The sequence below is a fragment of the Cetorhinus maximus genome, chromosome 10, assembly GCF_964194155.1.
Source record: "Cetorhinus maximus chromosome 10, sCetMax3.hap1.1, whole genome shotgun sequence".
Taxonomy (NCBI): Eukaryota; Metazoa; Chordata; class Chondrichthyes; order Lamniformes; family Cetorhinidae; genus Cetorhinus; species Cetorhinus maximus.
This window is the reverse complement of record NC_135888.1, coordinates 24,066,674-24,092,796: the sequence shown is the minus strand read 5'-3', so window position 1 is coordinate 24,092,796 and position 26,123 is coordinate 24,066,674. Positions and strand designations below refer to the sequence as shown.

The 26,123-nt window shown below is 45.0% G+C and overlaps 1 protein-coding gene across 5 annotated transcripts in view; it reads left to right on the top strand.

The window, feature by feature from the left end:
* The window catches only part of snapc4 (small nuclear RNA activating complex, polypeptide 4), a 52,064-nt gene that overhangs the window by 13,567 nt on the left and 12,374 nt on the right, over positions 1–26,123 (top strand). For 2 of the 5 annotated variants that reach the window (XM_078550205.1, XM_078550206.1), the window contains exons 4-16: positions 4,771–4,893; positions 5,531–5,609; positions 7,191–7,272; positions 10,344–10,486; positions 14,394–14,466; positions 15,852–16,016; positions 17,219–17,366; positions 19,007–19,113; positions 19,943–20,037; positions 20,480–20,574; positions 21,777–21,862; positions 22,627–23,070; positions 24,209–24,419. In XM_078550205.1, the coding sequence (XP_078406331.1) occupies positions 14,398–14,466; positions 15,852–16,016; positions 17,219–17,366; positions 19,007–19,113; positions 19,943–20,037; positions 20,480–20,574; positions 21,777–21,862; positions 22,627–23,070; positions 24,209–24,419 (1,420 nt within the window). In that variant the 5' untranslated portion in view covers positions 4,771–4,893; positions 5,531–5,609; positions 7,191–7,272; positions 10,344–10,486; positions 14,394–14,397. The remainder of the gene's footprint in view (positions 1–4,770; positions 4,894–5,530; positions 5,610–7,190; positions 7,273–10,343; positions 10,487–14,393; positions 14,467–15,851; positions 16,017–17,218; positions 17,367–19,006; positions 19,114–19,942; positions 20,038–20,479; positions 20,575–21,776; positions 21,863–22,626; positions 23,071–24,208; positions 24,420–26,123) is intronic. The other 3 variants (XM_078550204.1, XM_078550202.1, XM_078550203.1) reach the window with 2 other exon arrangements.

Here is a 26,123-nt window from a genome sequence, read left to right as displayed (position 1 = left end):
CGGCCCCCTCCCACAACTCTTTCTCCGGTACATCGATGATTACTTCGGTGCTGCTTCATGCTCTCGTCAGGACCTGGAAAAATTTATTAACTTTGCTTCCAATCTCCACCCCTCCATCATTTTCACATGGTCCATCTCTGACACTTCCCTTCCCTTCCTTGACCTCTCTGTCTCAATTTCTGGTGATAGACTGTCCACCAATATCCATTACAAGCCTACCAACTCCCACAGCTACCTCGACTACAGCTCCTCACACCTCACTTCCTGTAAGGACTCCATCCCATTCTCTCAGTTCCTTCGCCTCCGTCACATCTGTTCTGATGACGCCACTTTCAAAAACAGTTCCTCTGACATGTCCTCCTTCTTCCTTAACCGAGGTTTTCCACCCACGGTGGTTGACAGGGCCCTCAACAGTGTCCGGCCCATCTCCCGCGCATCCGCCCTCGCGCCTTCTCCTCCCTCCCAGAAACATGATAGGGTCCCCCTTGTCCTCACTTATCACCCCACCAGCCTCCGCATTCAAAGGATCATCCTCCGCCATTAACGCCAACTCCAGCATGATGCCACCACCAAACACATCTTCCCTTCACCCCTCTGGCGGCATTCCGTAGGGATCATTCCCTCCGTGACACTCTGGTCCACTGTTCCATCACCCCCTACTCCTCAACCCCCTCCCATGGCATCTTCCCATGCAACCGCAGAAGATGCAACATCTGCCCTTCACTTCCTCTCTCCTCACCGTCCAAGGGCCCAAACACTCCTTTCAAGTGAAGCAGCATTTCACTTGCACTTCCCTCAACTTAGTCTACTGCATTCGTTGCTCCCAATGCGGTTTCCTCTACACTGGAGAGACCAAACGCAGACTGGGTGACCACTTTGCAGAACGCCTTCGTTCTGTCCGCAAGCATTACCCAGACCTCCCTGTTGCTTGCCATTTCAACACTCCACCCTGCTCTCATGCCCACATGTCTGTCCTTGGCTTGCTGCATTGTTCCAGTGAAGCTCAACGCAAACTTGAGGAACAGCACCTCATCTTCCGACTAGGCACTTTACAGCCTTCTAGACTGAATATTGAGTTCATCAATTTTAGATCTTGAACTCGCTCCTCCATCCCCACCCCCTTTCCGTTTCTTCCCCCTTTTTGTTTTTTCCAATAATTTATATAGATTTTTCTTTTCCCACCTATTTCCATTATTTTTAAATGTATTTCCACCCATTGTTTATCGCTACATTTTAGCCTTTTTAGTATTCCTTCACCCCACCCCCACTAGAGCTATCTGTACCTTGTCTGTCCTGCTTTCTACTCTTAATTAGCACATTCCTTTAGATAATATCACCACCTTCAACACCTCTTTGTCCTTTTGTCTGTAACATCTTTTGGTTATCTCCACCTATTACTGGTTTCTTGTCCCAACAACCACCCCCCCTTTAAACCAGCTTATATTTCACCCCTTTCCTATTTTTACTTAGTTCTGTTGAAGGGTCATGAGGACTCGAAACGTCAACTGTGCTCTTCTCCGCCGATGCTGCCAGACCTGCTGAGTTTTTCCAGGTATTTCTGTTTCTGTTTTTGTTTTGGATTTCCAGCATCCGCAGTTCTTTGCTTTTATATCTTCCTATATCACTCCTTGATTTAAGATTTTAACCCCTTGTTCTGAACTCCCCAACCAGAGGAGCTAGTTTCTCTCTCTAATTTGGAGACACTTTGATTAATTTACCTTTTAATCTTCAATATTCAGTAATACAAGCCTAGTTTATGCAACTGATCCTCATATAATTTAACCCGTTTAGCTCCAGTGTCATTCTTTGTTGCACCCCATCCAAGGCCAATAGAATTGTAGAATGGTTACAGCACAGAAAGGAGGCCATTTGGCCTATCATGCCCATGCAGCTCACTGGAAGAGCAACTCGCCTAATTCCACTCTCTCACCTTTTCCTCATAACACTGCAATTTTTTTCTCTTCAGATAATGATCCAAATCCCTTTTGAAAGCCATGATTGAATCTGCCTCTACCGCAATCTCATGCAGCGCGTTCCAGATCCTAACCACTCGCTGCATAAAAAGAAAATGTTTTTTCTCTTGTCACCTTTGGTTCTTTTGCCAGTAACCTTAATCAGTTGTCCTCTGGTTCTCAACCCCTCCACCAAAGGCTACAGCTTCTACTCTGTCCTGACCCTTCATGATTTTGAACATTTCCCCTCAACCTCCTTTTCTTTAAGGCAAACAGCCCCAGTTTGTAAAATCTGTCTGCGTAACTGAAGCCCCTCATCTCTGGAACCATTTCTTCTGCAACATCTCCAATGCCTTCACATCCTTGTGAAGTGTGGTGCCCAGAATTGGACACGCTGCTCCAGTAGAAATCAAACTAGTGCTTTATAAAGGTTCATCATAACCTCCTTTCTATTGTACTCTACGTCTCTATTTATAAAACCCAATACTCTTATTAACTGCATTTTCAACCCACCTTGCCACCTTCAACAATTTGTGCTCCTATACCCTAAGGTCCCTCTATTCCTGTACCCCTTTTAGAATTGTACCTTCTATTTTATGTTGCCTCTCCTCATTCTTTCTACCAAAATGCATCACTTCACACTTCTCTACATCAAATTTCATCTGTCCATGCCACCAGCCTGCCCTTGCCCTCTTGAAACCTGTTACTATCCACTTCACAAACTTCCAAGTTTTGTCATCCTTTGAGTTCCTGCACACCCAATTCTAGGTCATTAATATAGGTCAAGAAAAGTGGTGGTTCCCTGGGGAACCCCATGTTATACCCTCCAATCCCAGAAAACAACCGTTCACAGCTATTCTGTTTCCTGTCATTCAGCCAACTTCATATCCATGCTGCCACTCACCATCTCCTTTATTCCACAGATTTTAATTTTGCTGACAAGCCTGTTATGCGGCACTTTATTAATTGCCTTCTGGAAGTTCATGTACATCATGTCAACTGGATAGCCCTCATCAATCCTCTGTTACCCATCAAAAAATCTCAATCAAGTTAGTTCAACACATTTTGCCCTTGATAAATCCACACTGGCTTTCCTTCATGGGCCCTGGCAATATTCCAGCAATAGGACTGAAGACTTGTGCTCCAGAACTTGCCACACCCCTATCCAAGCTGTTCCAGTACAGTTACAACACTGGTATCTATCTGGCTATGTGGAAAATTGCCCAGGTATGTCCTGTACACAAAAAGCAGGACAAATCCAACCTGTCCACTTACCATCCCATAGTCTACACTCGATCATCAGTAAAGTAATGGAAGGGGTCATCAACAGTGTTATCAAGCAGCGCTTGCTTAGCAATAACCTGCTCACTGACGCGTAGTTTGGGTTCCGTCAGGGCCACTCAGCCCCTGACCTCATTACAGCCTTGGTTCAAACATGGACAAAAGAGCAGAGCTCCCGAGGTGAGGTGAGAGTGACTGCAGTTGATATCAAGGTCACATTCGACCAAGTGTGGCGTCAAGGAACCCTAGCAAATCTGGAGTCAATGGGAATTGGGGAAAACTCCCCACTGGTTGGAGTCCTATCTAGCACAAAGGAAGATGGTTGTAGTTGTTGGAGGTCAGTCATCTCAGCTCCAGGATATCACTGCAGGAGTCCCTCAGGGTAGTGTCCTCGGCCCAACCATCTTCAGCTGCTTCATCAATGACCTTCCTTCCATCATCAGGTCAGAAGTGGAGATGTTCACTGATGATTGCACAATATTCAGTACCATTCGTGACTTCTCAGTTACTGAAGCAGTCCATGTCCAAATGCGGCAAGACCTGGACAATATCCAGGCTTGGGCTGACAAGTAACATTTGCACCACTCGGGTGTCAAGCAATGACCCCCTCCAACAAGAGAGAATCCAACCATCGCCCCTTGATGCTCAATGGCATTACCATCACTGAATCCCCCACTATCAACATCCCGGGGGTTACCATTGACCAGAAACTGAACTGGACTAGCCATACAAATACTGTGGCTACAAGAGCAGGTCAGAGGCTAGGAATCGTGCAACAGGTAACTCACCTCCTGAGTCTCCAAAGCCTGTCCTCCATCTACAAGGAACAGGTCAGGAGTGTGATGGAATACTCCCCACTTGCCTGGATGAGTGCAGCTCCCACAACACTCCAGAAGCTTGACACCATCCAGGACAAAGCAGCCCAGTTGATTGGCATCACATCCACAAACATTCACTCCCTCCACCACTGACGCACAGTAGCAGCAGTGTGTACCATGTACAAGATGCACTGCAGGAATTCACCAAGGCTCCTTCGACAGCACTTTCCAAACCCATGACCTCTACCATCTAGAAGGACAAGGGCAGCAGATAGATGGGAACACCACCGCCTAGGAGTCCCCCTCCAAGTCACTCACCATCCTGACTTGGAAATATATTGCCGTTCCTTCACTGTCATTGGGTCAAAATCCTGGAACTAACTCCCCATCAGCGCTGACACCACATGGACTGCAGTGGTTCAAGAAAGCAGCTCACCAACGCCTTCTCGAGGGCAATTAGCAATGGGCAATAAATGCTGCCCCAGCCAGTGAAGCCTGCATCCCGTGAATGAATTTTAAAACTTTAAAAAATCAGATTAATTAAAATTATGTCCCAGATTATTGCTTCTAAAACCGTTTTTAGCGAGGTTAAACTGACTGGCCTGTAGTTACTGGACATATCTTTGCACCCTTTTTATATCCTTTCTGAGGCGCGGTGACCATATTCAGTCAATGCCCCTGCCCTGGCAGTGAATAAGTGTCCTTATTCTCTCCTGCAGTCTGAAATCATGTGTGACCTGGCTGGAAATGGGATAGAAAAACCGAAATCCAAGAACCAGTCAGCCACATTGTACCTGGGGCACTTTCTGAAACCATATTTCAAGGATAAAGTCACTGGCCTCGTGAGTATTTTTGAACTTGACAATTTAACTTTGTTAATGTATACATTTGTTTGTGGTGCTGGATGCTTCAGCTGTGTCAGCTGCTTGGTGGATTGGACCAGATCTGTCATGTCTCCCATCTGGAGTGAGGTGAGCATGTGCAGATTACCTGATATCCACATTTTCTAACATTTTAGCTTTTTTCAGGAAAGAGGAGAAACAGTCCCTTTCTCTGATTCAGTGAATTGTTGCTGGAACCTGAAAACTGACTCTGAAAGCTTGTCATGTATGGAGACAAGGTGGGAAGGGGCAGCTGATATAGTAGATCAGCTGTGATCGAATTAAAAGGCAGAGTAGACTGGAGGGGCCGTATGGCCTACCCCTCTTCCCTCTGCTCTTGAAACCCAACTGTTTCACACGTCCGAGAGGACAGGGAACCTGCCACCTTGTCCCAGTCTGGCTTGTGTGTGACTTCAGTCCCACTCTACCTGGCTGACTCTCCTCCAAGATGGGCACTCTCCTCCAAGCAGGCCACTCAAGTTATCAAACAATCATTATCAGAATTCTGGGCAATGAATGAGGCTTAACATTGCAATGGTTTTCTAATAATAAATGTTTAAAATCTCTGCTTACTTTCTCTCTCTCTCATTTTGATTAGGGTCCACCAGCAAACCAGGACACAAAGGAAAAGGCTACACAAGGCATTAAAGGGTTTGATGAGTTTTTAATAACGAGTTGTAAGTATTGGTGCCTTCTCCAATTCTGCCCTCTTGTTTTCATCTTTAATTTCTCCACCATTGGTGGTTGTGCCTTAGCTGCCTGGGTCCTAAACTCTGGAATTCCCTCTTGAGGCTGCCATTTTTGCCTCCGAAACGTACCTAGTCTACCTCAGATTATTCTGGAAGGGCAAGGTATTTCAAAATTTGAGCAACAGGTGAAGCTAGCTGTTCCACGTTGCTACTATGCAGCAGCAATACGAGTGGTATTCGCCACTAACAGGATGCTGTTGTCGAGCGTTCTGCCTATCACACAAATGAGTAATGTGGTATATGAATTTCAGTGACAGTGTGCGACGCTAGTCATGTAGACTGTACATCCCAAAGACTGGCGGATCATTTCAAACAGCATATTCCAGCTGCTGTTTGCAATGGGCAAGGCACGGACCATACCCAATTGGCCCTTGCTTGCAAAACTCAAAACACATTGTCCAACATTAGATGTGATTTTGCAATTGGACAACATTTGCTAAATAATCTTCAGCCTGCTAAGAAGTACGCTGACAACCAATTTAAGAATGTCAGTTGGGCTCACAATGTGGTGCATTTACATGTATTGGAAGCTACATATATTAATACACAGGGCCCTGTCCTTTGCGGACAGAAAGAACATGTAAACACATTGCGTCTGTTTCAAAATAAGTGGCAGCCATTCGCTGACTCAGTCCTCAGGACAATGCCTTGACCAATCAGGGTCAAGCTGCCTGGTTTAAATTTCAAGCAATGCTTGGCAGTTAACTGTCAGTCACCATCACTGGTGCATTCTCTATGGAAATGCCTCTACCAATCAGAGTCCACTTGCCAACAATCAGCACTTTCTTCTCATTCAGTATAAATTGTTGCTTTTCCTTATATTGCAAAGCGCCTGATGAGTGCAAGACTAAAAGCTTCGACATGTCTCTTTTACAGCAATACTTGAATTCCCTCCCTAAACCTTTCTGTCTCTTTCTCCTCCTTTAAGATGTTCCTTTAAAACCTCCCTTTTTGACCACACTTCGGTCAACTGTCCCAATATCTCCTTGTGGTGTTCGCTGTCACATTTTGTCTGCACATATTTTTGTGAAGCACCTTGGGACATTTTACTATGTTAAAGGCACCATATAAGTTGTTGTGGAGTGGAAACTGAGGCAACAGCACGAGAAGGTCCTTCCCTCAGGTGGTGCGACAAATTGACAGCTTCATGGTCAATTGTGATGCTCCCAGCTTTTTATTTGAACAAGTTGTTGGTGAGAGCATTTCCTTGTTGTGGAAGGAATAGAATAGTGATTCTTGAGACTGTCTTGGATCAGAAGAGGAAAGCTGCAGACATGGACGATGGCTGCACTCGTCTCCCTCCCTGGGAATGGGAGGTGGATTGGAAGGAGATGTCTTGTTTAATCAGTTCTTTGTCTCTCCCAGTTTCTGCTGAAGTGGGATGGGTACAGGAGTGGGGTGGTAGCGGGGGAAGAGATATCACTGATGAGATTCAAGGGCCACAACAATAAGTCACAAAATGCAGTGTTGCCTTCTGGGTGAGGTGTTCGATATTTTATCTTTTCACAGGGAAGCAGAACGAAAAGGAAAAACTAAAGCTCTCGATTGCAAGTGACGCGACACAGCGGCTGCTGCAGCCCAAACTCTTGAGGTAAACCCGCTTTTTATTTATCATGTGCCTCATGATCTGCTAGTTAGTAAAGCAGGGGTGAAATCTGAGGTTCTGTCTTCACTTGGTGCCAATGTGTGTTTGAGCTTGTGGAGATGTGTGCGGATGTGCACTATTTTCATCAATGTCTCAATGCAAAGTTATACTCCTCTCCTTCTCTCCATCTCCTGACCAGTTGCTTGCTGTTCTCTCTTTACTCGTGTTAACTCACATGGTGCCTGGGAAATATCTCCTGGCTGGCCTCCCACCATTCAGCCTTTGCAAACCTGGCATCCTTCAAAATTTTGCTGCCCTTTATTCTAACTCACACCAAGTCCCATTCACCCATTTCTCCCTATGCTCGCTGACCTGCATGGATGCCCCCTCTGTCTCTGCCTTGAACTTAAATTTCCTTGTTTGCAAATCCCTCCATGGCCTCGCCCCCTCCTCCCTATCTTTGCTCCATTCTGCTCCTGTGTGTAGTACCTTGGGATGTTTTACTACGTTTAAAGGTGCTATTTTTAATATAAGTAGTTGATGATCCTTCAATGGTGGCTAGTACGTAGGCCTTGGGAAAGGCTTGGGGGAGAGGCACAGGAGTCATCCCCATCTTAACCTTACTTACACAGGTTAGTGTAGAACAGCCTAGATTTTGAGGTGACCTCTAGCAGGATATAAAATAATGAGATGGCTGAGTTGCATACTGGCTGCTAGAGTATTTCAGTTAAACAGACTAGGTGGGGGGGGGGGGGGGGGGTGCAAGGACCGTGTGTTTAAGCTACTCGAGTAGGAAAGCACTGGATGTTGGGCAGTTCCTCTCCCCTCAAAGATGAGTGAGCCCCTAGAATGTGCTGTGGCTAGTGTGATGGATACCAACACTGCCTTCCAGAGGAACCTGGACCAATTCCTGAATGGGGCAGAGATGTTATTGTTGCAGTGCTGTTTGTGGGATCTTGCTGTGCAGGTATTAGCTGCTGCATTTCCCACATTACAGTAGTGACTGCAGTTCAAAAAGTCCTTCATTCGTGTAAAGTGCTTTGAGATGTCTGGTGGTTATGAAAAACACTATATATGCAAGTAGTTGTTTGGTGGTAGAGAACTTGAGTATTGCTGAAAAAGAGTATTGCTTTTTGTCTTGTACACATCAGGACAATTTGCTAGAAAATACCAATGTCAGAGGAAACAACAAATTTATACTGAATGAGAAGAGAGTGCTGATTGGTTGGCAAGTGGACTCTGGTAGAGGCATTGCCATGGAGAATGCACCAGACAGAGAGAACGTGTACACACGTTGCACTTGTTTCAGCTAAACAAAATAAGTGACAGCCATTCACTGGTTCATTCTCCAGGGCAATGTCTTGACCAGAGTCAAGCTGCCTGTTTTATATTTCAAACAATGCTTGGCAGTTGACTGTCAGTCACCACCAACTGGTGCATTCTCCATGGCAACGCCTCTATCAATCAGAGTTCACTTGCCAACCAATCAACACACTCTCCTCATACAGTATAAATATGTTGTTTCCCCTGACATTGATATTTACTTGTGAATTGTCCTGATAAGTGCAAGACAGAAAGCTTAGACAAAAATAGTCTATCTCTCTCTCTCAGAAAAAAAGACTTGCATATATTGCTACTATATAGAAGAGCAGTGTCTATAGAGAACACTAGTCTGTGTGATCTCCTGGACTGGTTTTGATTTGACTGAGGGGTTTGAAGAAGAAAAGAAAGATGCAAATGCATTGGAAGCAGTTCAGAGAGGGTTTACTAGATTGCTACCTGGAATGGGCGAGGAGTCTAATGAGAAAAGGTTGGACAGGTTAGGCTTATATCTGCTGGAGTTTAGAAGAGTAAGAGGTGACTTGATTGAAGCCTTTAAGATCCCAAGGTGCATTGACAAGGTGGATGTGGAGAGGATATTTCCTCTTGTGGGGGAATCTAGAACTAGGGACCACTGTTTAAAAATAAGGGGTCACCCATTTAAGACAGCGATGAGGAGACATTTTTTCTGCGGGTTGTGAGACTTTGGAATTCTCTTCCTCAAAAGGTGGTTGAAGCAGAGTCTTTGAATATCTTTAAGGCAGAAGTAAATAGATTCTTGATAAGCAAGGGGGTGAAAGGTTATCGAGGGTGGGCAGGAATGTGAAGTTGAGGTTAAAATTAGATCAGCCATGACCTTTTGAATGGCGGAGCAGGCACGAGGGGTCAATTGGCCTACTCCTGCTCCCAATTCGTATATTCATTTGTAATTTTTTACATTTGTTTTTCCCCTTTTTGACTGTGGTTTTCCAGAGTTTTTGTCTGGCTTGTGGAGGGGCGAAGGATGGGGCTGGCGTGTCTGGTCAGGCTGTTCCAGTCACCATGAGTGGACCGACTGGTCTTTTCCTGCCCACCATTTCCTCAAGTTTCATATCAAACTTCCTCTCGCCCCATTATTTTCTATCGGCTCCTCACCAGGTGCTCCTTCACTGCTGGGATGCAGTCACAGCATCTCATCTGAGCCCAGACGATGAGTGTTAGTGGGCCATCGAACTGTAGGAGACATTGCGGTAGAGTCTTGAGACTGATTTTGATCCTCAAAATCAAGAGGAGCCTGGATAGAGTAGATAAGGAGAAACTGAGCCCACTCACGAAAGGATTGAGAACTAGAGGGCACAGACTTAAGGTAATTTGCAAAAGAAATAAAAATGATATGAGAGAACTTTTTCACACAGCGAGCATTTAGGCCCCAGAATACACTGCCTGAGAATGTGGTGGAGGCAGGTTCAATCGAGGCATTCAAAAGAGAATTGGACTACAGTCTTGAGTATTGCTGAAAAAAGAGACACTTCTAAGCTGTTTATCCTGATGAGTGCAAGACGAAAAGCTTAGACATGTCTCTTTTCTCAGCGATACTCAAAAATTGAACAATTTGCAGGTTATGGGGAGAAGGCGGGAGAATAGCACTAAGTAAATTGCTCATTCGGAGAGCTGGTACAGACACGATGGGCAGAATGGCCACCTCCTGCGCTGTAATAAATCTGTGATTCTATGATTCTCACTTGACATTTCCTGTTATTTTCCCTTTCCACTCCTAGGCTTGAATACCTGAACAAGAAGATGGAACTGTCCCGCCAGGAAACAGAGAAAAATGCCATGGAGAAGCAGATTGGTGAAACAGAGCGAGAAATGGACAACATCAAGTGAGATAACCTTCCTGCCAACAGGCATTTTTAGAAGAGTATCTAATTGAGCAGTAATTGTCTCCTCACCAACCGATCCACACTCTTCATTTTTGTAGGGCATTACCCTTGTGGGTCAGTAAGAAAGCTTCTCTGATTCACTGACACTGTACACGTGTTTGTGAGTAAGAGTAGTATTGTGTGTGTGTGTGTGCGTCAGTTCTCTTGAACCCGGGAGTTCATCAACATCCACCTAGGGTGTTGGTCCCCCTTTCCAATGTTGATACTCTCTCAGCATTTTTTGTTTGTGATTTCTAGCATTTGCGATGTTGCTTTTCAGTGACCTCCTGCTCAAAGAAGAACTTGCTATTTTGTGAATGCAGCAGTAAGATGAGTGATCAGCTCTGGTGTTGGTTGAGGACAGGATGTTGCCCAGGACCCTGGGAGATCTCCCTGCTCTTCTAATAATGCTGTGGGATCTGTACCATCCACCATCACTGGACCTGGCAGCTCGTGTAATGAACACCAAGCTCTGTCTTCCCTTCTCCCTTCCTGAAGATGTTGATGTGTGTGTGGGTGACCCACTTTGAAAGTTCGTTGAAAAATGTTGTCTCGTGTTTTGAAATATGTTCATTTTTACCTTGCTGTTTCTGTTATCCATCTTAACATGTTCTGTTTATACTGAGCATCAGTGCCACTCATCAGCCAGCGGAGGGCGCCATCCAGCAAACCAGGCTCTAACAGCTTTCAACTTCCCTTATGAGGGCAACATGTGCAGCTTTTTGAGTGGAATGGGACTGAATCCTCCCAGCGAGGGGCAGCACAGTATTTAATTTATCAGAGGTGGCAGATAGGGTGTTCCATAATGTGCCGTTTTTCTTAATTTAAGTTAGGAGAGCAGTGTTGCATGTGTCTTCGTGAGTAATCCTCCTGATTGCTAATGATGACTTCCCACCTGCCACCCCCTTCTTATTAACTGAGGCAAACTACCTGCAAAGCCAGTTTTTGGCTAATGGAAAAATGCAGACTGTGGATGCTAGGGTCAATTATCAAGACTGAGTTGGATAGATTTTTGTAGGATTCTGTCCACAGAAAGGGAACAATGTCGAGTAAATGGAATTGAGTTACAGATCAGCCTTGTCTGATAGGAACAGGAGCAGGCCCCTTGACCCTATGTTTGCAAAGGCAGTTATGGGATAGGAGTTAATAATGGAAACTTTGATTTGTGTGCAGATATAAGATATTCAATTATTTAAATGACTATTGTGTTCTGGTAATGAAACATTACGGTACTAGAATTGCCACCTGTGGGTGAGTTTCACGACAAACAAAAGGCATCATCTTCGCGTCTTGAGTTTCCACACGTGCGTACATTGAGTTCAACAGCTAGCTTTGGTCATATGCCTGATTCGGTGGGATTACACCAGTGTTACATATAGGTGGGGTAATAAGGTTTGGAGTTTGAGCACTGTTTAGATAAACAGTGCATTTATTACAACTTGCATTTATTTACAGCCTTGAACATAGGAAAATGGCTCAAAGTTCTTCAAAGAGGAGCAATGTGCTGGGTGGAAACCTGCAGCCTTGGGGGCGGGTGGGAGAAGTGACTATAAAGTCTGGCTGAAGGATGGATTTTGAGAAAGGAGTTAAAGGTGGACAGGGGGTGAACAGAGATGTGGAGTGATTAGCGAGGGAATTCCAGAAGACAAGGACCCAGGTTTTCATGCCTCCTTGTTACTGGGGTATGGTTAAAGGGTGATGGACACTCTTCAGTATTTCACCATAATTCTTCATCCTTCATGTGAGAATCAACACGGTGAATGTCGCTGAGGTTACTTAACTGTGATGGGCATCACAGACCAAGGCTGATGCTGTTTCCATCCAAAATCCACACACATGCAACCTCCTCCAGTAGTCAGTGGCACCATGATCGGAAACACCAACCCTGACTGATTTTTCTCCAGCATAAGTAATGCTGCTGTCGCTAATGGTAGTGCCCACGTCTTCTCCCTCAACTAAGATTAGGTAAATCAACACAGCCCTGGGGCATAAACCTAATACTTTCCAGACCTGCACGGTTCAGTATCACACTGGCCCTGTCCAACTCACCAGGCTTCCCCCCCCCCCCCCCCCTAGATCCCATACACATTTTGGACTTTAGGTTTTATAACTCGCCAAACCGTCACAACAACAACAGATCATCCCAAGGTGAAGGGGGTTAGGAGAGCAGAATGTCTATTGATGGCCACCTGTAGCTAACAATCACATTTCCAAAATCTCTCCTTTCAAGGATATGCATTGCTGTAATTTTGATAGGTCATTAAATACATAAAAACAAGAGGAAATCTTCTATTTCCATTCCAGGGGCACCCTCCAATTCCCCCTTCCCTCAGTGTCAACAAACCTTTAATTGAACAACTGGCCACAGGTTGATAAATTACTGGCTTTGAATTAATTCATTGATCTTCAGGCTATATCATTTGACTGCCTGGATTGATAATTATTACTGTGGGATGGAAGGAGTATTCATTCCCTGTATAAGAGTCTCTCTCTTATATACATTCAATTTACAAAGCTATAAGGACTATGACAGGGAATTATAATATTGAATTTACTAAACCTTGCTTGACTTAAGCAGAATTAATTGTGGTGCCTTGTTGAATCAAACCAGGCAGTTTTATTTCCACACATTCCAATTATCTTAATCATATTTACAGGAGGTTTCTTTAGGCCAGTATTATTTACACTATTTGTAGCTGATTGTTGGTCCTCTTCAACCTTTCCCACCATTGAAAATAAACATAACCTAATCCATAAAGATAAAATAACAAATGCAGCAAAGAGGAAGGAAAAGAAAAATAATACAGAATTACCATTTGGGGGTGAGTTTCATATCAGAACCAGAGGGGAGGGGGTCACAAGCTAGAGATTTAGCAAGTAAAATGACAAATGTTGCCTTTGTTGGTAGATGAATTTGGTTTCCAGAATGTGGACACCAACACATTTATTTCCCCTATCTGCAGATCACTGTGAAGGCATTGGATTGTGGCAAGGCCGTTAACAGATTGTGGACTGGAGTCATATTTAGGCTTGACCTAGTGAGGGGAGATTTGTAGTGGTCTACAAATTCATGAAGGGGTCTGGTCAGAGTCGCTGGGGAAAAACATTTCCTACTGGTGGAAGGATCAAGAACAAGAGGGCATAGATATGAGGTAATTAGCAAAGAAGCAACAGAGTCATGAGGAGAAACCTTCTCATGCAGCGAGTGGTTGGCATCTGGAATGCACTGCCTGAGTGTGGTGGAGGCAGGTTCCATCAGGGCTTTTAAGAGGGAATTGAATTAGTATCCAAAAAGGAAGAATGTGTAGAGTTACGGAGAGAAGGCCGGGGAGTGGAACAAGGTAAATTGCTCCTTTGGGATGATGGGCTAAATGGCCTCCTGTGCTGTAACCGTTCTGGGATTCAGCAGACCCCTCTGTTCAAATTAGAACATGTAGGATTCAAACCCACTGAGCGGCTGTGCTAACGAAACCTGTGTCAAAGGGCTGGAGGGAATGGTGCTCCTGAATGTGCTTTAAGCCTGACAACAATAGCCCAACAGCATGAGAAATTTCCATCTTGTGTAGAAGTTACATCCTGTACCATACCAGCTGGTACAACAGTGGAGCTGTCTACTGAAAATGAATTTGTTCCTTAGCTGAATCATGATGTATTAAAGCCATCATTCTATGCTGTGTTTTGAAGGACTACCAGACCTGTAGAGAGTTCAGCGCTGTGCTTTTTTGCTCTCATTTTACACTGTTGTATTTAATTAAGGCAACTGAGAGTACAGTTATCAACAAGGGGTGACCTAAATGTTTCACAGATTTGAAACATGAAAATGGCAATGAGTACTCGCAGCTGGCTGAGTTTGAGCGTTGCTAGCTGTGCTTTATAAAAGAGTGTTACTCCTTAACTTTCTTATAGCCAGATGACGCAGCGGCAGTTGTTGGGAAATAGGTTTGACGACCACGACTGGATAAAGATTGCCAATATCGATGTAAGTATGTTCAGATTTAATGTTTAGTTTTAAGGGTTTTTTCTTTTTCCATTATTTTCCTCCCTTCTCTGTACCTTCCCATTCTCCCTCCCCCTCTCCTACTGAACGTAATGGCTTTGGATAGAACCGTTTGACAGGCACTGACAACCCTCTGTACTGGACAGCACATATTGACTGACTGACTATTCTTTCAATTTAGGAGTTTTTTTTTAAACTTACTCATTCTTGGGATGTGGGTGTCGCTGGCTAAGCCAGCATTTATTGCCAATCCCTAATTGACTATGAGGAGGTGGTGATGAGCCATCTGCCTTGTTGAATACAACGTACATACGGCTTGATTGGTCATTTCACAGAGCAGTTAAGAGTCAACCACATGGCTGTGGGCCTGGAGTCAGATCAGGCCAGACCAGGTAAAGGCAGCACATTGCCTCTTCTCTAGGGCACCAATCTGGTTCATATAACGATCCAGTAATTTCATGATCATTACTAATGAGACATTTTATTCCAGATTTATTAATTAATTGAATTTAAATTTCCCCCAGCTGCCGTGATGGGATTTGAATTTGTGTCTCCAAAGCATTGGCCCAGGCTTCTGGATTACTAGCCCAGTAATATTAATGATGGGGAGGCGGTGATGTAGTGGTATTGTCACTGAACTAGTATTCTAGAGACCCAGGGTAATGCTCTGAGGACGCAGGTTTGAATCCCACCACAGCAGATGGTGAAATTTGAATTCAGTAAAAGTCTGATGATGACCATGAAACCATTGCTGATTGTCATAAAAACCCACCTGGTTCACTAACGTCCTTTAGGGAAGGAGATCTGCCATTCTTACCTGGCCTGGCCTACATGTGACTCCAGACCCACTGCAATGCGGTTGACTCTTAAATGCCCTCTGAACAAGGGCAGTTAGGGATGGACAATAAGTGCTGGCTTAGCCAGCGGCGCCCACATCCCATGAACAAATAAAGAAAAATTACCAGGATGCTACCATCTGCCTAAAGTTAAGCCTTCAAACCTATTTTTACCTGATGCCCATACAAGTGCCAATCGAGCAGAGGGCACTGGGTATCCATCAAGAGAGGGAAAACCCTGGCTGATTTCCCCCTTATCTTTGGCCAGTTGTGCTGAAATTAACTCCATCCAGACCAGGGACTGAACCTGGCACCTCCTGGTCTGAGACAGCAGGAATACACGTGTCTACTAACCCCCCCTCCCCCGTGGTGGGTGAACGCTTGAGAACCTTTTGAAGTCTTGTGGAGGAGCATTAAAGATGTTGTAAAAGCTGTCCTCCCCTCCAGCTTGTCTGCTCCACATATCTGGCGCCCTTGTGTGCAGCACTGTCTTTTACACAGTGGTGACAGAATGCTCATTTGTGATTGCAGTTTGATGGGAGTCGCAAAGCTGAAGATATTAAAAACCTCTGGCAAAATTCCGAGCACCCGAGCATCAACAAAACAAAGTGGAGCAACGAGGAGGTGGAGAAGCTGATTGCGGTCGCGGAGCAGAATGGCTGTGTGGATTGGGAGTGGATCGCGAGTGAGCTGCAGGTACAGAGATGGTTTTCCTCCTCCTGGGGTTGGCTTCCGCACCAGGCAAACAGTGGCCTCTCAGTGTGCGAGTCTCCTGTGTGTATTGGTAGGGCAATTCAACAGTGGGAGGCCTCAAAACTGAACTTCATCCTCTTCCCTTGGAAACGATGAGCAGCAATTGCCAGCTTAAATCCTGCTGGGTTTCAGGGACAGGATTTGGCCATTGAATTAGATCATGGCTGACTCCATTTACACCCTCCAACCTTGGTCCTTAACCCTAATTTTATTCCTTATTTCATCAGTACTTGAATTTTCACCACTGTATGTGTTTGTACCTTCCTTCACTCACTTACCTGCCTGTGAAAATCTATCTGGTCCCAGTCAATCTATTCGTTGACAGGTCTTTGCTTATTGGAGCATGTCAGTAAACAGACTACGCCTTGACCCTGAGACTGGCTGAGGGTGTTGCCTACTGTAACTTCCCACCAGTGGGTGTGTTTTTAAAAAAAAACCGAGTTTCTGGCACTCTGATGGCCCCCCCTCCACCCAACACACCTTGCCCAGGATCAGACTCAGAGTCAGGATTTAAATGGGGTTGAATTCTGGTGGTCTGAAATTGCCTAGGCATTGCAATGGGGTTTGAGTTTCTGAATAAAAGGGAGAAAGACTGTCTGTGCATCCAGCTGCCATTTAAAGATCAACCTTTCAGCTGGGATAGAATGTGTTACCCAGGGAAGGAAGGGAAGAAAGACTTGCATTTCTATAAGCCTTCTCACAACTTTTTGAAATACCCCAAAGTCTTTAAGGAGTTATCTTGAAGTGTAGTCACTGTGATGCAGGCAGTAAGACCCAAACAAAAGGAAAGGAGTGAATGAATGACCATTAAAAATGTCATTTTCCTTTTGTGCTGGCCGACACGGATTTTGGAAACTGGGAGCTCTGTGCTCTGGCCACTAGTGGCTTGAGATCCTTTACATCCAACTAAGGCAGCTGGGCCTCAGTTTGACACCTCGTCCAAAAGACCATCAGCAGTTCTGCTCCCAGTCAGTAAGTCTTGAAGTAGGTCTGAAGAGTCACTGAGCCATGGCTGGCATTCAGAAGGTTGTGTGAATGAGTGAAATGACCACAAAATAAACGAGCTCAGCACCATTTGAAAAAAAGCGACTTAAGAATCTGATAGTCTTTTATTTATTTATTTCTCTCTCTCATTCCCACTACAGACAAACCGTACTGCTTTCATGTGCCTTCAGAAGTTCCAGGAGCATAATAAAGAACTGAGGAAGAAAGAATGGACTGAGGAAGAGGACCACATGCTGACTGAGCTGGTGCAAAAGATGAGAGTTGGAAACTTCATTCCATACACCAAGAGTGAGTGTTCCTGAATTGGGGGACAGCAGGTTGGGCTCATACTCTGTAGCCCGGCTCCAGATCCTGCCCTGAACCTGCCAGTGAAGAGCTATCTGCTCAGCTTTAAAGGGTGAAGTAAGGTGTACAAATAGACTGTTGCAGAAAGTGCCTGTGATGGCTGGTGGCAGAGAGTGAAGCTCAAGATGTAAAATGATTTCTATGTTGATAAACAGGGCAGTATAGCAAGAGCTCTGCTCTGCGCCTTGCCTCACTCCTGTTGTATATGATGCTGGCTGTAGAAAGCAGTAAGTATTTCATACTGCTGCAGTGCACACTGAGCTCAGAAATTCACCATCCTTTTCCCCTCCCCTACTTCATTCCAAAAGCGACTCGCCCCTGTTTCATATTGGAATACACGCCCATATTTCCCCCTCAAGGCGGCCAAACTTGTATGTGCTCAGAAAGTGAGTATTAGTCAGCAATCCAACCATAGAAAGAATTGTAGCTTGATTCCACCTCTGGCACTCCTGCACTGGATGGTGATCTGGAGCAGGAATTCTCATTACCATTTCCACCCAGTACCCTGAAAGTTCACAGCCCCTAGACATTCAGCAGTGCTTCAGGTGGTCAATCAGAATATACATGAGCTGGATTTTTTGGTTCCTCTTTGGAATCTGGTGTCAAGGAAATCCCTTGCCTGCTGTCCCTGGATGACTGCACTGCAACAAATGATGTATCATTTGATGGTCAGTTCCATCGCCACACTCCTGCTGTTGTGGATATGGTCCATCGGCCACCTGCTCACATCTTTTGGCAAAGAAATTCACCTGTGGGGCCCAGTGATCTGATCTGAGTTGCTCGGATGAGAAAGATCCCAGGTCCTGAGTCATCTGCCCTCAACGAGGGCAGCATCAGGGCTCTACGGTGCCCTTTGGTTTGAGGGGTAAAATCAACCAGGGTTTCTGCTCGCAAGGCATTTGCTGGCCAGCAGAGAAATCTGTGCATTAGGATCTTTCCTTGCTCGTTCAGTGGGTAAATACTCTGCCTCCTGGATGATGCTGGCTATGAAAGACCTGCAAGGTTCCCGGTTCAATCCCTGGCCTGTACTGAGTTTATCTCTACAGTACTGGCACGACCATTAGGAGAAGCTGTAAATGACCTGGGCTGTGGAGAGGAATATCAGTCTCAGTCCCTGGTCCTGACCACTATGATCCCCAGGTAGACTGAATCAAACAAGACCATTTCTCATGGTCAGATAAATTGCTAATACTCACCTGGCTTACACCTGAAGAATGGCCACTGTGGGCACTTTTTAATTACTTCCCAGGGTGTGGGCATCCTTGGCAAGACTGGCATTTGCCCATCCCTAACTGCCCCTTAAGAAAGTGGTGGTGAGCTACTTTGCTGAACCAAGGATGAAGATACTCCAAAGGTGCTGTTGGGGAGGGAGTTCCAAGATTGTGACAGTGAACTCCCGCACAAAACGTCTTCAGGGGAGATCGGGCAAGTCAATCAGGTACCACGATGTGCACCAAAAGGGGCATGTACCTGAAGAGCTTTCATCTTTTGATGGGAATTTTCCCCCGGATTACAGGCTCTTGATGTGAATGGTGCATATGGTCATGATGCTGAAGTATAACAATGTTATTTTTCACTAATAGTTGCATATTTTATGGAGGGACGGAATAGCAGCCAGCTGTTGTACCGCTGGTCAAAGGCACTGGATCCCACAGTGAAGAGAGGGCCTTGGACACCAGCTGAAGATGAGGTAAGTTATCTCAGGCTGTTGGCCATTTCTCCCTCTCTTTACTGCAACCCCCCTCCCCTGCACCCCCAAAAGCCATGCACCAAAAACAGTCAGAGGCCACGAATTGACATGCACTACCACCTTGCGATTGAGCCATGGTGGATTAGGACTGTGGGCTGTATTGACTTGGGCTTTTCTCTCAAAATTGAGTGAGGTGGTTACCCTTCTCTCCTCTCTGCACCTTCCCAAAGCTGTGACTACAGTGGCTTCCCTTCAGCACCTTGCTAGTGAGGAGCCTAGCAGCTGAATCCAGCCCTATCCTAACCTGAACCTTACACCAAGGATGGAAATGGAGAGGGTTAACCCTCACTGCTGCAATCTGTTCCCTCTTCCCACCAAAATCCATGAGTACACTGAATGGAATCCAGTAATTTCCTCACGGCTGTGTGGCTGGGTGGTGCAGTTACTATTGCTGCCATGAGGCAGGCCTTTTGTTTAATATCTCCACGTATCCGGCATAGACCCGATGGGCCAAATGGCCACCTCCTTAGACATAAATGACTTTTATGACGCCTTCATCCATGTTTGTGAAAAGGGGAATCCTTAGCTTTGTGTTTGAAACTCGAATACAAAATCGGAATTGATATTGACGAGTTTTTGGGCTCCCCATTATAAGAAGGATCTCAGAGTCATGAGAAAGTTGCATCTTTGATTCTCTAGATTATTACATTGGGTGAAGTGTCAATGTGTTGGAGAAAGACTTGAAAGGTTTGGGCTGCCCATCTCTGGAATTAAGGAGGATTAAAGGCTGTCGCGATGGAGATCTTTAAGGTGATGATTTGTTTTCCAGCTACTCCTGAAGGCAGTGGCAAAATACGGAACGCGGGACTGGTTCAAGATCCAGGAAGAGGTCCCTGGGAGGGTCGATGCTCAGTGCAGAGGCAGGTGTGTGCATTCATCTTTGTAGAGCCAGAATCAGGGAAGGGGATGTTGCCCCATTATCACAGGTTCTGAGCACCTTTCCCCCCCACCCCCACCCCTCCCCACACAGTCAACTCTGATCAGTGATAATATCTGCACAGGTCTGAAATCAGGCCTCTGCCCCTCCCTCTCTCTGACCTGAGGCCTGGTTACATGCTCAGCTGTCCCTTTCCCCAGTTGAGCAATCAGGGGTAGTATCACCTTGAGTTGAGGAAACCAGTGATTGGTGGTAGAGAGGGCTGATGAGGGTGAGACAAACTGTCCTGGTTGGGTCAGGGAGAGGGGACAGATGCCTTTTGAACTGATTATGATTAATTTTAAATCGTGGCGGCCATAAATCGCTGAAGCCAGGGCCTTGCAGGTTGAAGTTGTGGGTTAGGCAATGACTGTGCTCAATCTTTCACAGGTTCCTGAACAGTTTGAACCATAATGTCAGGAGAGGCAAATGGTCACCAGAGGAGGAGAGAGATTTCAGAGCACTGCTTGAAAAACATGGAGTTGGTAAGAGATGAGGGCACATGTACAATGTGCCATACATGTGTCATCATATATATAAATGTATATATATATATCGCCTGCACAATCAGGAAAGGTTCTTTCACTTCACTGCCCATTTTTCCTTTCTCCCCCATTTCCAGAAGTAGTGGTCCACTGAGGGACAAGGTACATGTACAGTGCCAAGCACCCAAGATTCTGCCTTTCCTTTAACTGTATGCTCCATTATACCCTCAACTAACCCCTTCATTTATTAGGCACAACTTGCCTTTAACAAATTTCTGGCTATCCTTTAATTTACCCATAATTCTATACTGCTTTATCGCGTACAGGTATTGCCTATTACTCAAACTTAAAACACTAAATAAACAATTTCTAACTTTGAACAGCAAAATGAAGTCAAAGTACAATAAGTAAGTAAAATTTCACAAGCTGTCTGAGTTGCTCGCATTAAACTCTAAGCAAAGCTGCTGTCTTTTGTTTCTTTCCCCTCCCCAGGCCCTGAAGCTAGGCTAACCTTCTCTTTGCCTGTGTGAATGCTCCATGTTGTATCTTCTCTTTCTCTCTCTCATCTTGTGAGCTAGGAACAGCCTGGGTTCTGAACAATTTAATTTCAGTCACTGAACACTCGGGGTGCAGGAAATGGCAATGCCTCCACTTCTCGCAAGGCGATAGGACAGTGGTGAATGCTGAGTACGTGGGATGCGCTAGGGCAACAGTTGAAGACCAGGGTTTTCTAAAAGCGGGAAGGGGAGGTGGCAAAGCAGGAAGTGGTGCAAAGGACGACTGCCAAGTGACCTGAAAGGGTGATGTTGAATAAACCAGAAGTAGGGGGCAGGACGGGCAGAGGAATTTGGTACAATCACAAGGCTTTGAATGGTAACATCTGGGACCTCACTGGAGCGATTGGTTTCAGTGTGATGAAAATGAGAAAGTTGGCCAGCCTACTGCATTTGGGAAACAGGAGCCCTTGTTCCCCTGCTGCTTAATGTGACAAGCATCTCCCAATGTTGCTCCAGCTCAAGAACCTCAGGCTGGAGACAGTTCCTGACATTGACTGCCCTGATAGCTCAAACTATGGAGGGGCAAAGTCTCCGAAGGAGCCATGAGGAGTCCGTACATGCAGTGCACACCTCTGTTCCATATGGTGGAAGTTGGTTTGTTACTGTAACTCATCCTTACGCTTTTGAATGTGTTTGTTTTTACAGGTAAATGGTCCAAGATAGCTGCAGAGTTGATGGGCAGAACAGAAACTCAGTGTCTCCACAAATGGAAATTAATATCAGGCATTAAGGTAAAAGTCTGTAAACAGTGGGATCTCTTTACTCTTAATTTAGTAACAGTCAGCTTATAGTGAAATCCTTCACATCACTATGTACCACACTGGAATGCCCCTGTTGTAATGAAATGGGTGCAGACTTAATGAAAGTTTGGGTTTTCCTCCTCCGTTACTAGGTGTCTCAGATTAATGGAGTAACTATTACAAGTAATAGTCAATTGTTTCCATAAATCGTCCTTTGCAGGCACTCATCAGACTTTCATCATACCCAATGGGTAAATGAATCACCTAGTCTTATATTGACCCATATGGCTCAGTGGGCATTCTCCAATTCAATCTTGGCCTATGATGCATTGGCTGATGTCGGCTGAGGTGGGGATAGTTGAACTACATACACCTGGGGTGAGGGAAGAGTCAGGGTTTTGGTGTTTGAGTGCTCTTTAGTGACATCTGCCTTATCCCAGGAACACTAATACCCATATTGACTACAAATAAAAGCTGTTAACCAGCTAAGAGATAGACAATATTTTAAATGTGTCCATGTGCCGGTCAGCACCAATTTTTGATGCGAATCTCCAGCGTTGAAGCAGAAGGAAACCATGAACAGCTAGGTCGATCAGAATCACCCCCCTGGTGAAACAACAGCAACTACACTTCAAAAGCACTTTATTGGCTGGAAAGTGCTTTTGGACGTCCTGAGCCCGTGAATGAGGTTAGAGAAATCCAAGTCCTTTCTTTTCAAATGCCGGATTTTTTTAACACTAGTTCATTTATTTTAGGCCAAGGAATGGGTCCAGGCTAAACACCGGAGAAAAGGGAAGTGGAAGCGCTTTATAAGAAAGAGACAGGAAAGTAGCTCCGAGTCCTCGGAATTCTCCTCTGAGGACCTTAAGTTCGTGGAGTCAGAGGAGGAGGAGGAGGAGCAAGAGGAAGAGGAGGTTCAAGAGAGAGCCCGGAAAATGGGACGGAAGAAACGGAGGGTGAAATGTTGGAATCCAGCCGAGTCCATCGTGCTGGACGTGGATCGGTGGGTCCCGGTTGTTGAAAACGAGTCGGCACCGGCAGCGAAATCCGAAAACTGCCAGGGTGGCAACACAGCGACTGTGAAGATCGAAAGTCAGAACCGTCTTGGGAGACCCAAATCTAACAAGATCTGGGGAAACCTGCCTCGTCTGGGCAGTGCTGTTCCAAATGCTGGTGAACCAGACAAGAGACTGATAGAGGTGAGAGTCCTCAATGGAAGAAGTCCTTAAGAATTTACATGTGATGTTTTTGAGTTAGTTGAGAATGGATCCCTTATTCGCTTATTTTAAATGTTACTGACTGCCTGGAGGGAAATAAATGTTTTTTAAAAATACGAATGGTTTAGAAGAGGTGAAATTAAAACACTAGCATTCTGGATCAGTCTTGCCTTTCTCCCCATCTTTCCCTCAGAAGATTTCTTCATTGTGTTGAAAACTCATGGGGGACTTTCTGTTGTGTGGGGCATTCAACACGAATGCATGGGAGGGTACGATAGCATAGTGATTGTGTCACTGGACTAGTGATCCAAAGAATGTGAGCTCCTACCTCTCAGTTGCAGCCTGTGCATTAGAATTTATTCATTAAAATCTGTGTGGTTTTGATATAACTGAACGACTTCCTTCAGCCCCTTCAGAGGGCAGTTGGGAGTCAGTCACAGTAGGTGTGGGACTGGAGTCTCGCCCAGGCCCAGATCGGGTAAAAAAAAAAAAAGCAGATTTCCTTCCCTAAATGACATTAGTGACCCAGTTGGGCTTTTATGACAATCTGACAGCTTCATGGTCACTTTTACTGAGGCCAGATTTTTATTTCAGAATCTCAAACTGTCCACAATGCAATTTGATATCATTTGCTCTGGATTATTAGTCCAGTGAAATAACACCACCTGTACCCATAGCTATGACTGAATACAATAGCATGAACCTCTGTCAGGAGAGTCAGTAACCAGATTTAAAGTGATTGGCGAAAGAACTAGAGGGAACACAGCACAACAATGATCTGGAATGGATTGGATGGTGGAAGCAGATTCAATAGTAATTTTCAAAACTGAATTGGATAGAGAAGAGTTTATAGGGTTGTGGGGAAAAAGCAGGGAAGTGGAGCTAATTGGATAGCTCTCTAAGAGCTGGCACTGGCAAGGTGGACCAAATGGCTTCCTTCTGTATCATTCTATGATATTGTGATCCAAAACCAGTTGTAAGCTGACCCACACCTGTCTGTGGAGTGGGGTGGCAGGGAGCCAGTGGGTAACCTACTTGCACATTTGCAGATCAGTGGGTGTGGAGAGAGAGGCAGGAGGAACCTGAATTTTAAAAAGATTCTCAGTTTTTTTTTGCACAGAAGGAACCGGCCTCTCAAGGTGGAGTGCCAGATCCAACCGTGCCTGATATCGCTCCGTGTCTAGAGGTGGATGAAGCCCCACAGAAGTCTCCACGAGCCCGTAAGGAACCCAAGAAGGCAGTGCGCCAGGTACGCACAGTCAACCTGGAAAAGAAGCTCATTGCGGAGATGTGCCGATGGACTGCATCAAAGATATTCAATCAAAGGGGAGGTGAGACACGCAACTTGATTTTGAAACTTAGCACGAGGGTCTTGGGGCTGTTTTCCTCTCTAGCATCCTGAAACAAGAGGTTCCCAAGCACGCAGCATCCTCCTGTATCCCTCCCAAGTGACATTCTTGACATGCGCCTGCACAGCACTTTGTAGGCAGTGTCCCTCATTCACGCCTTTCTTGTGTAGAAACTTAACTACTCTTATGGTTGTCCTCCCATCTTGCACCCCACAAAAACTTGAGTTCATCCAAACTCCTGCTACCCATATACGAACTCAGAGTTCTATCACCCCTATGATCGCTGACCTACATTTGCTCCTTGAATGGGAACAACTACCCTGAATTATACCACGTGTGATCCAGAATGAAAATAGAAAATGCTGGAAATATGTAGCAGGTTTGTCAGAATGTGAAGTGTTTCCTCTTTAGATAGGGTTTGTATTCACGGCATTTTTTTTAAATGAAAAAAAAGAGACTTGCATTTATAAAGTTGCTTTCATGACCCTGACATCTCAAAGCACTTCACAACTAATGAAGTACTTTTGAAGTATAGTCACTGTTGTATGTGGTGGGAGACAATTTGTGCAGAGCACAATCCCGAGTTCCTCCCTCCCTTCCATTTCCTGATATACAGCTATTTCCAGGATGTTACTTGTGTCCTCTATAGTGAAGACCGAAGCAAAATACCTGTTTAATTCATCCACCATCTCCCTATTTTCCATTACCAGTTTCCCAAACGCACTTTCTTTTGGACCAGCGCTCACTTTAACTCTTTTCTTATTTAAATATCTATTGAAACTCTTACCATCCGTCTTTATGTTACTAGCTGGCTTTCTCTCGTACTCTAATTTTTACCTCCTTATGAATCTTTTTGCCATCCTTTGCTATTCTTTCCAATCATCTGACCTGCCAACCGTCCTTGCGTAATTATATGCTTTTTCTTTAAGTTTGATACTGTCTTTAACTTTTCTAGTTAACCACGGATGATGGGCCCTCTCCTTGGAATTTCTCTTTCTAATTGGAATGCATATTCTGTGTATTCTGAAATATCCCTTTAAATGCCTGCTGCTGAACTCCTATTGACCTATCCTTTAACCTTGTTTGTCAGTTCACTTTAGCTAGCTCTGCTTTCATGTCCTTATTAAAGTTTAAAATACTAGTCTTGGACACACTCGTTTCTTCCTCAAAATGAATGTAAAATTCAATCATATTATGATTGCTGCTACCGAGGGGGTGCCTTCACTAGGAGGTTATTAACTATCTGGTTGCTCAAAACCAGATCTAGTGTAGCCTGCTCTCTGGTTGGTTGGCTCCAGAATGTGCTGTTCTAAGAAACTATCCCGAAAACATTCTACGCTACCTTTGCCCGTCTGATTTTTCCAGTCTGTATGTAGATTAAAATCCCCGTGATTAATGCTGTACCTTTCTGGCAAGCTCGCATTATCTTTTCTTTTATACTCTGTCCTACTGTGTAGTTACAATTAGGGGGCCTGCACACCACTCCCACAAGTGACTTCTTGCCTTTATCATTCCTCAACTCAACCCAAACCGCTTCTACATCCTGGTTTCCTGAACTTAGGCCATCCCTCTCTAATGTGCTAATACCATCAGTAATTAACAGAGCCACCCTTTCACATTTTCCTAACTCCCTGTCCTTCCTAAATCACAGAATCACATAGTGCAGAACAGGCCCTTCGGCCCATC